Source organism: Etheostoma spectabile, chromosome 21 (assembly GCF_008692095.1).
Source record: "Etheostoma spectabile isolate EspeVRDwgs_2016 chromosome 21, UIUC_Espe_1.0, whole genome shotgun sequence".
Classification (NCBI taxonomy): domain Eukaryota; kingdom Metazoa; phylum Chordata; class Actinopteri; order Perciformes; family Percidae; genus Etheostoma; species Etheostoma spectabile.
The window spans coordinates 1,971,775-1,985,460 of NC_045753.1; the positions used below are offsets into that span (position 1 = coordinate 1,971,775).

General features: G+C 40.4%; 1 protein-coding gene across 1 annotated transcript; it reads right to left on the bottom strand.

Moving 5' to 3' along the window:
• Positions 1 to 4,243: 4,243 nt before the first annotated feature.
• nt5m (5',3'-nucleotidase, mitochondrial) lies at positions 4,244 to 13,583 on the bottom strand. The gene is made up of 5 exons (XM_032501659.1): positions 12,674 to 13,583; positions 11,258 to 11,358; positions 8,835 to 8,895; positions 8,579 to 8,693; positions 4,244 to 7,851 (listed from the first exon to the last, which is right to left on the bottom strand). The coding sequence occupies exons 1-5, from the start codon at positions 12,947 to 12,949 to the stop codon at positions 7,712 to 7,714; spliced, it is 693 nt and encodes a 230-aa protein (XP_032357550.1). The 5' UTR covers positions 12,950 to 13,583; the 3' UTR covers positions 4,244 to 7,711.
• Between the last annotated feature and the right edge of the window lie 103 nt (positions 13,584 to 13,686).

Below are 13,686 nucleotides of genomic sequence, written 5' to 3' on the forward strand. Positions count from 1 at the left end.
CTGCTTGGACTACAAATAAAAAAACAGAAGGCTTTGATACCAAAATCTTGCCCCGTTGCCTACGGTCTGCATTCATATTCAAATATCAGTTCATAAAGATGAGTTGAGAGGGCTGCCCCCTCTTGATTGATTGTTGATTTCTGGTCTTAGTAGACTTCTTTCATGCTGAATGACTTATTATCAAGAACCTTATGAGCACAAATCTGTTTAACACAAGATCTAAAGTGGGGCTTTTTATGATTCTTTGTGGAGAAACTCAATTTTACAGATCTGTCGATAATATCTAACTTATGGCTTAGTCGTGAAAATCCTATGAGTGTTAGTCGACTAAGAATTTCTCTGAGGACAGACCTACTAAATATGCAACTGTTTGCTAATATATTTGCAAAATCAATTATATAAGGTGTATGATTTGGTCAATACTGTCTTTAGAGGTTTCTTCTGCCCCCAGTTCTGCTTTAAAAGCTGCAATAAAACTTTAATTTCTCTGTATCTGTTTATTATTCAAATTATTATTGCAGTACACCGTTTGTAGAGGTGCATCATGCTGGATTTAGAGGCCTTTTAATCAAGACAAGAAGAAAACAGAATTTAAGAAGGTTGGATATTTGCTATTGGTAATCTCAGCCTGAACACACATTTGGCCTTGAAAAACTGAAGTCTCTCAAGTCTTGCCAGAACAACAGTAGTCAGGGCTAAAGAGCCAGACAGCTTTCCTGGAACTCAGAAAAAAAGAAGGGTCAAGGGGAGTTACAGAAGGGACCTTTATTTTTATTTTTATTAACGATAGTATTTTATCTCTGTGCTCTCTGAGGCCACAATTTGTGTGAGGTAATGTCATTACGTAAGCATACAAAAATAAGACCTAAAGGAAACCAAACCCTGGCCAATGCCCCAGCTGTGTGTCCTGTTTCAGTGACATTTTGTTGCTTTTGAAAGCATACTGTATTGTTGACTGGGACGTAACATGAGGCTTTTCTGGTGCGATAACGGCAGAGGAAGCACACACCCGTTAATTAACATTTCGGAGTACACATGCTATTGGTGTGTCTTAAACATTTATGACACATAATTCAATGTAGACATTTCTGTCTTTAAACAATAATCACGGGCCCAAGCTCTTGGTCACTGTAAGCCGTGGGTCTCAAACTCGCGGCCCGGGGGCCAATTGCGGCCCGCGGGATGATATTTTGTGGCCCCCTACTTGACATCAAAGTTAAGTGTTAGTGCGGCCCGCGCGTTCTGAAACTTTCTGTCACTGCGCATGTCACTTGTGGGCTACCGTAGTCTCGTGACAGCGGCGTAACCGTTGTCAAGCTAGCTAAGTACCCTTTGTGGCAAATGCCTGAGGTTTGACAATGTGATGTCTGTTGTTGTGAAATGCACCAACCATATCAGATCTAGGGGTTTAAAGCACCGGCAGTTCAGCGCCCCTTTTTTGAGGAAATAGAGTTTTTTTTTGGAATACCCAGACTCTACTTCCAGCGGCCCCCAAGTAAGTTGAGTTTGAGACCCCTGCGGTAAGCTCTTACTGGCCATTAACCATCATGTTGTCCTTGGGTCAAATTGACCCGTTTTCGGTTAATTTTTTTTTTGTCACAAAAAATGGGCCGTCGAAATAAGCGCTAAAAATGTAAACATTAAAAAAAAAAAAAATTGGAAAGAAAGACCAAAAACATTAAAAAAAGCACCCACAACATACAAAAAGTGACAAAAATGTGGAAAAAAAGTGATTAATAATTTTGAAAAAACATGTTTTTTTTTTCATGGTTGATGAAAAGACAACACAAGGGTTAAGAGATCCTCATTTCAACGTGCTTCCAGTGGAAGTAATATGGTCAAAAACCACAGTCCTCGTTCTGAATAAATATGTATTACATGTGATTGAAATGTGTGCAGGCCTGAGTCTGGTTGTTGGACTAAGCATAGCTTAGATATCACGTCACTTATCGAGCTTTAGTGTGTAACTTTTTGATGTCAATGAACGCCCGTTTTTGCCAAATGAGTCGCTACAAAGCTAATCAAGACTTCCAGCTCCACACAACCCTCTGTATTTCTCCGTACGGTTTTGTTCAGAAGATTGAGACGTACGGTGACGTTTTTTTAAACCTCCGTGGCTACTGTGCCAACACTTGCAAAAATTGTGCTTTCTACGATATCTGCATCTAAAGTATAGTTTGTTAAGTGGTTAGGGACAGATTATGGTTATGGTTAATAAATACCTGAGAGCTAATTGTAGGTCTGTGATGCCTTGCGACATGTTGGGTCCATCAGGTCTGAAACTGGCAATGAATGTTGGCGTTGGACATCCAGTTGGACGTTCCTGGTTTGAGTGGAGCTTGCATGTTGACGTCCAACAGACAGAGGGACTGGAAACTTTCAGAAGTTCTGTTATTCTGCTCAGTATCTGAGCCAAACAAACAGCCAGTAAGTTTGGAGGCTGACAAAAGCTGGGCCAAGAATATTCTGGTCGACCGCCAACCACATTTAACTACTATTTTGATCCAATTATGTTTCGTAAACATTAGTTTCCACTAGTGCAGAATGTGGGAAAAAAAATCAAATGAATGAAATGCCCCAGTTATGATAGGAAAACCTCTACAAAAAGAATTGTTCCACCCTGCATCCATCAAAATTCTTTCTGTTCTTTTCTATTCTGTTATTTATATTGCTCTGTTAATGCTAATAAAGGAAATCAATAGATGTATTTAACTCAACACACAGTTCAGCCTTCACTAGCCAGATTTAGCATGTTTATAGGTTTAATACAATACCAATAGCAGTTTAATAATAAAGGATTTGCCTGTTAAAGACCCCCTACACAGATGTGAATATGTGTGTGTTTGTTCGGCATATCTGAGTACTGTCTTAGGTATTGCACCTGAATCTCATTGTATGTATAATGTAATGACAATAAAGGAGTCTTATCTTTTCTTATCTTATCTAAATCGAGCATCTCATCAGGCTTTAATGGCAACACAAGTTCCTCAGCATGAAAAAACTAAAATAAACTGCATTTAGTCGTCTTTGTCTCGTCGTGACGTTCTGTCAACCATTCTGTCTTTGTGTCTCTTTGTGCTTTAGTGATGCATGCTGGGATAGACTCCCGCTCCTTAGAGCCATGCAAAGGCTAATGTAGAAAATCTATGAATGCCATGCTGGCAAGGTTTTGTTCAATTCAAGAACAAAACAAATTACACCCGGGACACGGAGCTCGACTGAGCGGCACAACAGAGCTCTGCTACATGCTGAGGTGAAGATCTGAGAGGGATTTTAAAGGCCAAAGAAAACCTCAAAGGACCCAATGCTGTGTAATTATCCAACTTCTATCTGTCTCTCTACACATCCTGTCCAGTTCACACTATGGAGGATGATTACACACAATTGGCCACACCACTGACACATACAGTCACAACAGAAGATGTTGTGGTTCAATGCATCCTCAACAGGTCCGTATGATATAGTATGGACATGTATGCACACCAATACATATATCCTATGAAACCTGGTGACCGCCGGCTGGTCACGTGACGCCGGCGGCTACAGTGACCGGCTACGAGTTCTGTGACGCCAAGTGGCAGTTGCTAGTTGATTTAAGCCGCTACAGAGCTCTTTGGTGGCAGCTACGGTGCTCCGCATGGTGCTCCGCATGGTGCTCCATCGTATCAGCGGTAGTTGGTGGTTCAGTCAACCCGAGAATAGGTGACTTTGGGCCGGGTACAGGGCACTGCGAGCTGCCGGTCCTTTTGGCGTGACATTGCGGTTGCGTTTAGGCTACAAAAAGTGAGGGTTATACAGCAACACACACACACAGTGGATGATATTTTTTTTTTACCCTTAGATACAGTATGGCCCCAGGTTTTCCTTCTCCTCTGCGAGAGCTGTAGTGAGATTCATTCAGAGTGCGAATGTAAACAGAATACCAAGGATTAATGGACATAAAGAGGCAGATGTGGACAGTTGATAGTGAGCTGTTCCCCATGCGTCTATCCTGATATTACAAAACGGACTGAGGGCAAACTGCAGTCTAATAATATTCATATTCAGCTGTTTTTTCATGTGTTCTTTACTGATATGATCAGCAGAGAGAGAGGACATAACAACAAAGAGCAACAAAGAGGAAGTTTCTTATGTTTGGTCAAAATGTCCCACACTGCCAGAGGGTCAACTCAGGATATTGGAGTTTCCAACTTTTGCCAAAAGACAGTGTGGCCCTATAAGTACAACAAACTAAACACACAAAGAAAATTAAAATGTACCTTTAATTGCACGCAAAAAAAGAGGACCATTGAAATCACCTTGGTCATCCTGTTGAACCTTTTTTTTTTTGTGTGTGTGAAATAAAAACACATATATTGGAGAGAAATAAACATTTTTAGACTAGGCACATTACCACAGCACTAAGTACATAACACATGTTCAGCATCCACCACTTTGTTCTTAAAAAGCACATTAGCAGCAACAGGCACATTTGTAACTGACCTGCCAAAAATAGCCAAAGTGGATTCAAACGTACTTACAGCATGTCTTAAATGACCGTGAATAACAAAGCAATTGATTTTTTTTTTCTCAAATGTTACCTTGCTACACAAAATGTGGATATCGTGTATGTCCGATAATGTATATCTATTTTCATACATATACAGTACAAATGACATGGTAAATTAAATACAGATAGCTTCTATTGTGTTGTGGAGGTTTCATTAACCCAATAACCTGGTTTAAATTGGATGCAATGTGTTTATGTGAACAACCAACAAAGAGAAAATATAAGAATAGGTACTGTATAAGTGAATTGTGACACAGATCTCATATTAAATGGCGTAGATCTTGAGCACTACTTATACAAATGTGGTGACTAGTTTGCCTTAAAACAGATGCTACACTGAACAAAATTATAAACGCAACACTTTTGTTTTTGCCCCTATTTTTCATGAGCTAAACTCAAAGATATGAGACTTTTTCTATGTACATATAGGGCTTATTTATCTCAAATATCTGTGTTAGTGAGCACTTCTCCTTTGCCGAGATAATCCATCCACCTCACAGGTGTAGCATATCAAGATGCTGACTAGACAGCGGGATTATTGCACAGGTGTGCCTCAGGCTGGCCACAATAAAAGGCCACTCTATAATGTGCAGTTTTACTGTATGGGGGGGCGGAGGGTGACCGAAAAGTATTCAGTATCTGGTGTTAGGGTTCATTCGTGTACCTCTCCAAAGTGCCAGACGCCATTGAATGCTCACTAACAGATTTGTGAACAATATTTGAGAGAAATAATCCTTTTATGTACATAGAAAAAGTCTCAGCTCTTTGAGTTCAGCTCATGAAAAATGGGGGCCAAAACAAAAGTGTTGCATTTGTTCAGTATATATTGGCTTTTGAATAATTGAGGAAACTTCCTGTTGAATGTCTTAACATTAAGCCCTGAAAAAGAGCTTGACCCACAAATTAAAAAAATATGATGTGTTCAAAACTAAGTTCAACGTTTACAGACACCGGCTGTGTGTAAAAACAAGAATATGAGAGTACAGATTAATCATCCCTGTGGTTTGGGTTTTAGCTCATTCATGACATCAAGAAATTAAGTCTTAAATTCATTAAAACCCCCAATAAACTATTTCTTTAAATATTTTTCAGTGACTCATTTTAATATATTTCCAACACTAGTGGATGGTTTTGGCAACGTGTTATGTATGCGTGCAATTCTATGGTTTTCCTATTGGTGTATCAGTTAAGATGCATAGATCATTGTGAAAAAGATGAAATATGTAAAAAACAAAACAAAAAAAAAACATAGGACTAAGCACCATATCTGCTCTTTACCAACCTTAAGAGATATCTTTGTGCGTGTGTGTATGTATATCGGCATTTACATGACAGTGGTACTCGGTGATCCAAGTCACATGGCAGTACTCCCTCAAAAAGTACTTGTTAAATGAAGACCTGACATAACCGTTGCAGCATCTGTAAGTCCAGGTCCCTCTCTTACAGCACGCATATGTATTGCACCTTCTTGCCAGTGCCTACGACTCAAGGAGTGTGTAGTGATGTCCCCTGTTGTTGTGAGTAAATCACTACTAACACATTCGGCCCTATCTAGCACCCGGCGCAGCGCGGCTCAAAGTCCGACGCAAGTGTCTTTGCTATTTTTGCCATGTTGTTTAAATAGCAAATACACCTGCGCCCATCTTTGCACCCATGGGCGACTGGTCCCACAGGGAGGTGTGTTCAGGTGAATTCTTGGCGTATTATTTTGAAACAGTGAAAAGTGCCACCGACCAACAAAAAGCTAGTCTATATTCAATAGCGCAGCATTTCATTGTTAATTTAACAGCGCATCGGTAAAATGTGCCAGGCTTATGCACAGCGCGCGCACACTATGCTTGTTACACACACACACACACACAGGGACTCGCAACAGCACACACACTCCAAAGACATATAAAAGAAATATGACGGTGCAAATCTGCCATTGTAATAGCAATGTGCCAACGTGCAAACGCACCTGGCTTTAAAAGGGAATGGGAGATGACACTGATTGGTTTATTGCAAGTAACGCCCAAAACACACTTATGAATTAATTAAGACACTAATTACAACCCTTTTGAACCATGCAGCTGGCGCACGGACCCTATTTTTCCCGCTGTTAAACCAGCATAAGTGGATTCGGACATGCCCTAAACACACCTACGCCAGGTGCTTCACGCCGTGCGCTTAGATCATAGGTATCATAAATTAGGGCCAATTAACAAATTAATGTCAAATAGTGGTATGCCTTTTGTTAAGACCAGATCTTGTATATTTAAAAACCTTGGAAATAATTTTTCAAGTTGTGAACAATGGCCTTCCAGTCTGTATTCATTTATATTGATTTTCTTTTCTTTTTTTAAATAAGTGAAGGTTATTATAATTTAAGACGATTTTCTATCTTTGAAACCTCTTATCTTTGTGAGGACTAAGATAGATGATAAATGTGTTTCAGTTTTGGGGGTTAAATTATGGAATCAACCTAATGATGAAAAAGCTCTAAAATTAAATTAATAAAAGCTTAAGAAGTAAGTTGAATAAAATGCAAACTGTAAAAGAAAATTCTAGAATTGTACTTTAAGCCTTCAGCCTATTCCTTTTTTTTGGTTAGATACAGTGGCAAATTGTGGTGAATAATTGTTTCTTTCATCTATGTTAACTGTAATAAAATGATTATCATCATATCTTCAAGACCACAGATAAAAAGCCCCAGTGTTTCCAAAATAAAATCCTGAGTTTAATGAGGAAGAGAAAAAAGAAAATCCTAACAATACATTTCCCAAAAATATTATGCAGACACAGAGCAGCTCACAACAACTTCTATGTGCCCTGTTACTCACCATTTTAAATTCAACGTTCTGCTGTCACAGTTTCTTCAGTGAAGTTGGGGGAAGGTGGATCCTGTCACACTCAGTCTCAGAGTGCCCCCTTGTGGTTGAACAAGTGAATGTCCATCCACAGCAGAGTGAAAAAAATCCAACCTGTATGATATTGTGAATGTGTCTGAACATACCCTCTTTTAATATTTTACCCTCCTTCCTTTCAGAAATTAAATCTGCCAGACGAGCCCCGAAACCCACCGGTGTGGCGAGGACGTTGTCTCTGGTGACCCCTCCTCCCCAAACTCGTCCACTAACCAGGAAGCCAGGGAAGCTGGTGCTTGTGGGTGATGCAGTTCCCTCACTTTCTTTTGCTGTCCAGGATGGCCCTCCAGTCGTCCGACCAGGACAGGAGTCGTCTCTGTGGGGGGCTGAGGGACAGATGCTTGTTGTGGCAGGCGGTGAACAGGATGTGCTCCCACGTTGGTTTGGGCTCCACGCCTGATCAGGAGATATGTTAGGTACAAACATTACTTAATTACATGTCACTGTGAAGAGGGTAAAAATAAACTTTAGACAGCTTTAGACAACCCCCGCAGATCCACTACTGTGGCAGCTGTCTTATACACACAAAATGAGAAATCAAACCCAACAACTGCAAAATCGGCGTTCAAGCTCGACAGAATGGCTACCTTGAACACGTAGGCTGGAGGAAGTTGTGCAGTGTTACACCTTTTACAGGATTCTTAACTCAAAACAAGTCCACTGGGATCATTCAGTAGTCAGCCAGAGAAGGCGTTTTTAACCAAAGAGTGCAGCTAACGTTAGCATAATTAGCTGGCCACTCCCTTCACTTTTCATTTCGGGCTGACAAAACGGTCACCAAATGGGCCCACGTAAGAATCCGTCTTTTTTTCTGCCTCTGTAGGGAATCAAGGACCCAATGTTCAATGAGAACTAAGAATTTTGTAAAAAAAAAAGAAAAGAAAAAAAGAAAGAAAATCTGCTACTGTTATTGTTAGAGACTGCATATGTCACGACGTGCCAGAGGGGTGGAGCTTAAAAAATGATCACTCATTGATCAGGGAGCTGCATTGTCTTTGATTTCAAAGATAAAATTATTATGAATATTATTACAATACAGATTCTCCATTTGTTAATTCAGACGGCAGGCACTTTTGGGTTTGTGAAGCAATATAAACACTGTGTGCACGCACGCACACATTACCTAGAATGTCAGGCTTGTCGTCTATCAGGAGGTCTCCGGAGATTACAGTCTTGTCTCTGGTCAGGATTACCCGCTCCAGAAAGTCATGGCCAAAATGCTTCTCTACCCAGGCATACTGGACACACACACACACACACACACACACACACACACACACACAGGACATACGATGTAATTATAAAAAGGAAACAGAAAAGTGGTTTCCAAAGGGAACAGAGAAGTTATTTATTATGTTGTTAATTGTCAGAGGGCTTACCTTCTCATACGGGCAGTGCTTGTAATGTTGGATAGGGCTGGTGCAGATAAAGACATCTGTGCTGTAGAAAGAAAAAAGGAAACACCAGGACCAGGGTGGAAAATTAAAAACATACAAACATTTTCATATCCCAGCTGCTTATACCTGACAGACACACTATTTATAACTGGGAGTAAAAGCTATTTTGGAGACAGGCTGTGGACCTTCCCTGGTAGGAAAACATAAGGTGACAAAATAAATAAATAAGAATATGAGACACGCCATATAGCAGATTTTCCTGATAAGAAAAAAAGCTTCAATCAGGTGGTTAAAGAAAGACATTCATTTCCACCAGGAAATGTAAACATACAATTTCATAACTACGCCGGCTATTTTTAGATGAATTAATCCGCTGTGGGGTGTGCTTCTGAGAATGCTACCGGAAATGTCAATCGCAGCCTCCTCCGTGTTGACTCAGATTACAATCAAATGAATCCAAGAAGTCATCACTGATACAGTAGCTTCCACCAAAGCAGATAGAGAGCACCAAAAGCTATTAGCCTCAGAAACAGCAACGCTACACCTCTCCATCAATGACTTGATATCAGTATCCGACATTGCAACCCAAGCATTAATGATAATTACCAGTGCATACCTTCCAATTCAGTGCATCCCAAGTAAAGGAGTGTCTCATCATGTGCATCAAAAAACAAATGGTTCCATGTAAGAGAGTGTTTTCATTATGACTTTACACGCCAACTTTCTGTTGTCTGTTGACTTTCTGTCAAGCAAACTGTTATCTGTACGCTGTGTACAGCGGACATAAACATACATGCCACTTGCCGTGTTATTGTGAGAAGAAAGCAACAATTGAGTTTAGGAAAAGAAAAAACGGATGGGTTTAGGAAAAGAAGAAACCGACGGTAAAGTTTAGGAAACGAAGAACCGGATGGGTTTAGGAAAAGAATAAACCAACAGTTACGTTAAGGAAACAAAGAACCGGATTGGTTTAGGAAAAGAAGAAAGCGACGGTTGGGTTTAGGAAACAAAGAACTGGTTGGGTTTAGGAAAAGAAGAAACCAACGGTTGGGTTTAGGAAACAAAGAACTGGTTGGGTTTAGGAAAAGAAGCAACCAACGGTTGGGTTTAGGAAACAACGAACTGGTTGGGTTTAGGAAAAGAAGAAACCAACGGTTGGGTTTAGGAAACAAAGAACTGGTTGGGTTTAGGAAAAGAAGAAACCAACGGTTGGGTTTAGGAAACAAAGAACTGGTTGGGTTTAGGAAAAGAAGCAACCAACGGTTGGGTTTAGGAAACAACGAACTGGTTGGGTTTAGGAAAAGAAGAAACCAACGGTTGGGTTTAGGAAACAAAGAACTGGTTGGGTTTAGGAAAAGAAGAAACCAACGGTTGGGTTTAGGAAACAACGAACTGGTTGGGTTTAGGAAAAGAAGAAACCAACGGTTGGGTTTAGGAAACAAAGAACTGGTTGGGTTTAGGAAAAGAAGAAACCAACGGTTGGGTTTAGGAAACAACGAACTGGTTGGGTTTAGGAAAAGAAGAAACCAATGGTTGGGTTTAGGAAACAAAGAACTGGTTGGGTTTGTTATTATGTATTATGTATTGTGATATAAGACTAGATATCGTCTTAGATTTTGGATATCATAATATTGTAATATGGCATGTTTTGTCTTTTTCTGGTTTTAAAGGCTGCATTACAGTAAAGTGATGTCATTTTCTGAACTTACCAGCTTTTAGCTGTTCTATTATTTGCCTTTACCCACTTAGTCATTATATCCACATTACTGATGATTATTTATCCAAAATCTCATTCTCATAAATATTTTGTGAAAGGACCAAGTGTCAACACCCCAATATCAATGCGGTATCGATATCGAGGTATTCTGTCAAAAAATATTGGGATATTTTACTTTTCCATATCGCCCAGCCCTAACTGAATCTTGTCATTCTGTCCGGTAGGTACTGACCGATTAGGCATTGGTTTTTCGGTACCCGACCCGTGTAACAATGAAACACATCTTCCATCCATCAGTCTGTAGCTCCATGCTGTCACCAAGTCACACACTGAAACTGCTTGTCAAACTGATCACCAAAGTATTGATCATAGAGTCAAATAAACGGTTGCAATATTTATTTCTAGTGTGAATGGTCTTGACTCAAACTGTGTTTCTGTCTAAGGGCTCTTACCAAAATCGCTCATTTGTTTTCACACTCTTTACTTTTTGAATTTTGTGCAGTTTAAGGCATAAAATCAACTCCTCCTGATCACCTCCCTGTAAGCTGTCAGCTTTTCGCATGTGCACACACAATTCAGCACGATTTTGCTTGGAAAAAAACCTGTCCATATCACATTTTACTACTAGATCAGCAGCATCCCAATCCGTTTAGAGATTAGATGAACAGACTGCCTCTTCAAGACCTACTTATCCATCTTGGCCATCTCCTTGACCGCCTCCACTCCTCCTGGCAGCGGCTCCAGTTCTATGAAGAAGTCTTTGGACTCCCAGATACTGATGGCTTTGTCCTGGAGTAATAAAAACACACACACACACACACACAGCTTGATATCAGTGTACATTGATAAAGTGTCCACGTGAGAAGATATGTGCTCTGAAGGCGGAATCTTAAAAGGTTGACCCTTTATTAAAGTCAGGTAGACACTTGGGCTGTGTCTCATTCCAGAGTCAGTACACTGCTAATGTGCACTGACCACTCACTGCCGCAGTGCCCATTGGCTTAAATGGCTTATATTGTCCCAAAAGGAACACTTATATAAAACAATTACCAGAAAGGATGAGTGGTCGGCTCGCCGCCTCTCAAAATCGGACAAAAATCTATCAAACTGACCATTGTCGAATAAAAAAAAAACAGACAGATTCAGCAACTGCACGGCCTAATTCTCACTTAAAATGTTTTCAGAAACACGTTTCAGTGAACAACTTTTGTAAAATTTCAGATCGTATTCCGAATGAGCCGCCATCTGGCAGCCATTAAGTTCGTTTTTTTTTTTTTTTTACATTTATATAGATGTCCAAACCTAGAGACTTTAAAACATCAGTGTTTCATTTATTGATATGTATTTGTGTTAAACTGACACATAACCATCTTTTGCTATTCTATTTTGCTTGGAAACGCTTCCAACTTGCTCAATAGGCGTCGGTTCTATTTTAGACTACAAAGTCACATGATCCTGCAAGGGTGGTGGATGGATGAGATGGTAAAGACATATGGTTCTGCCTGTATAGAGTGCCTATCTTACTTACTTAAGATTGGGTTTTCACAAAATGGTTATTGCGACCCGAAAACGTATGTGGGGCAGCGGCTTATACACTGTCACATACTAGCAGTCTAAAATCTGCTCACAAAATAAATAGATACAGACAAAATAGAGATGAATTTGGCTCACAGGACTCAAACCAATACAAAACAATATGTAATAATGTAATGGTTCAGTATGGCAGTAGTTTATTTATTAAATGGGTTCAAGAGTCCTTATGCATTGTGTCATTTATGGCTACTTTTAGATCTGTCCACTCAGACATTGAATGCAATTTAATTAATTTAAATTGAATGTAAGAGCCTACATGGGACATTGGAGGGGATGCACTGCATGTTGGGTAATATCAAGCTTCAATGGCAAACTCTAGAAAGAGACCTTGGACAGCTGTCATTCTGACACACTGATACAGTGCGGAAATGTGATTAACTTCTGTTTAAGTGTAGGCCTACATTTTAAACGGGGGACTCCGGGGAACCAGCGCAAGGCCTCTGGCTCTGTAAATGTGAATTTCTATAACAATATTAATAGCACGTTACGTACATGCATGTCAGTCACTTACACACAGGTCACTCCTCAGCTGCCCGTACTGCGTTGACACCCAAAACCCTCTCCTGTCGTCCAGGGTGATGTAGGGATCTTCCGGGTACCGGGCCCGGTACTTCTTTAAGAAACCCCCCTCGAAGTCTGCCAAGACCCCGTCCATGTCAACCAGAACCCGCAGTCTCTTACCCGAAGGAGAGGAGGACGACATGTTGACGCAAATCCTATTAACCGGATAACGGAGCAAAGTTTTCCCTCTTCCGAGTAGGCGTGTAGAACTGAACAGTAATAGCATAGCTGACTGTTGACCGGCTGCTACTGCAGTTATGTTCCCAACAACTGGCACTGCCGTTAACCCTCTCCAAACGACGATGGAAACAGTTGATAAGTCCGCCGAAATGTTTTTGTAAATACTGTGGCAGTTAAACCTGGTCGTTTTCAGAACTGTTTGTGTTATTTTTTATTTTCGTAATTTTTTCTTTAACTGCCAGTTTAACTTTATGGGCATATCGCTCCTACTAGGCAACTGCATTTGAGCTAACGGTCGGTAGCTAGCTAATTTTAGCTAGTCGCACAGCAACGGCCAGGTCAAATGTGACATGCCTTTGGCCACGGTGTAATGGGAGCTGTTAGCATCGTTTGTCTGTGTTTCTTAACTGCTCGGGTAGCTATCCACAGCCGTTCTCAAACCCACAGCATCTGAAACATCTGGCTGCTGGTGCTACCTGAGCAGAAACGAGTACTGATATTGAGGTACCATGGAGAGAAAAGCTAGCTAACGCTAGGCAGTGAGAACAAACTGTACAAAAAGTCCTGCTTGCAGCAAAGATATGATAGATGAATATGATGTCTCACTCCTCCGTCGTTTTGTGTGAGAACCATGTATAGGCAATTTGCAGTTAGACATTTTTGCAAATGTGTAAGAAAGAAAGCATTTTACCACCACCACCAATGTTATATATATACGCAACTTCTGCCTTAATGTGACAGTATGCTAACCTAATTCTGATGAAGCAATATTTCTGCATTTCT

What these genes read in the sequence shown, in the direction of transcription:
- nt5m (XM_032501659.1), bottom strand. Translation starts at nt 12,949, where the DNA reads ATGCTATTACTGTTCAGTTCTACACGCCTACTCGGAAGAGGGAAAACT. An exon ending in GAGATGGCCAAGATGGATAA is followed by an intron (nt 8,896 to 11,257) that starts GTAGGTCTTGAA and finishes TTCTTTCTACAG; the next exon opens with CACAGATGTCTTTATCTGCA. An exon ending in AGCACTGCCCGTATGAGAAG is followed by an intron (nt 8,694 to 8,834) that starts GTAAGCCCTCTG and finishes GTGTGTGTCCAG; the next exon opens with TATGCCTGGGTAGAGAAGCA.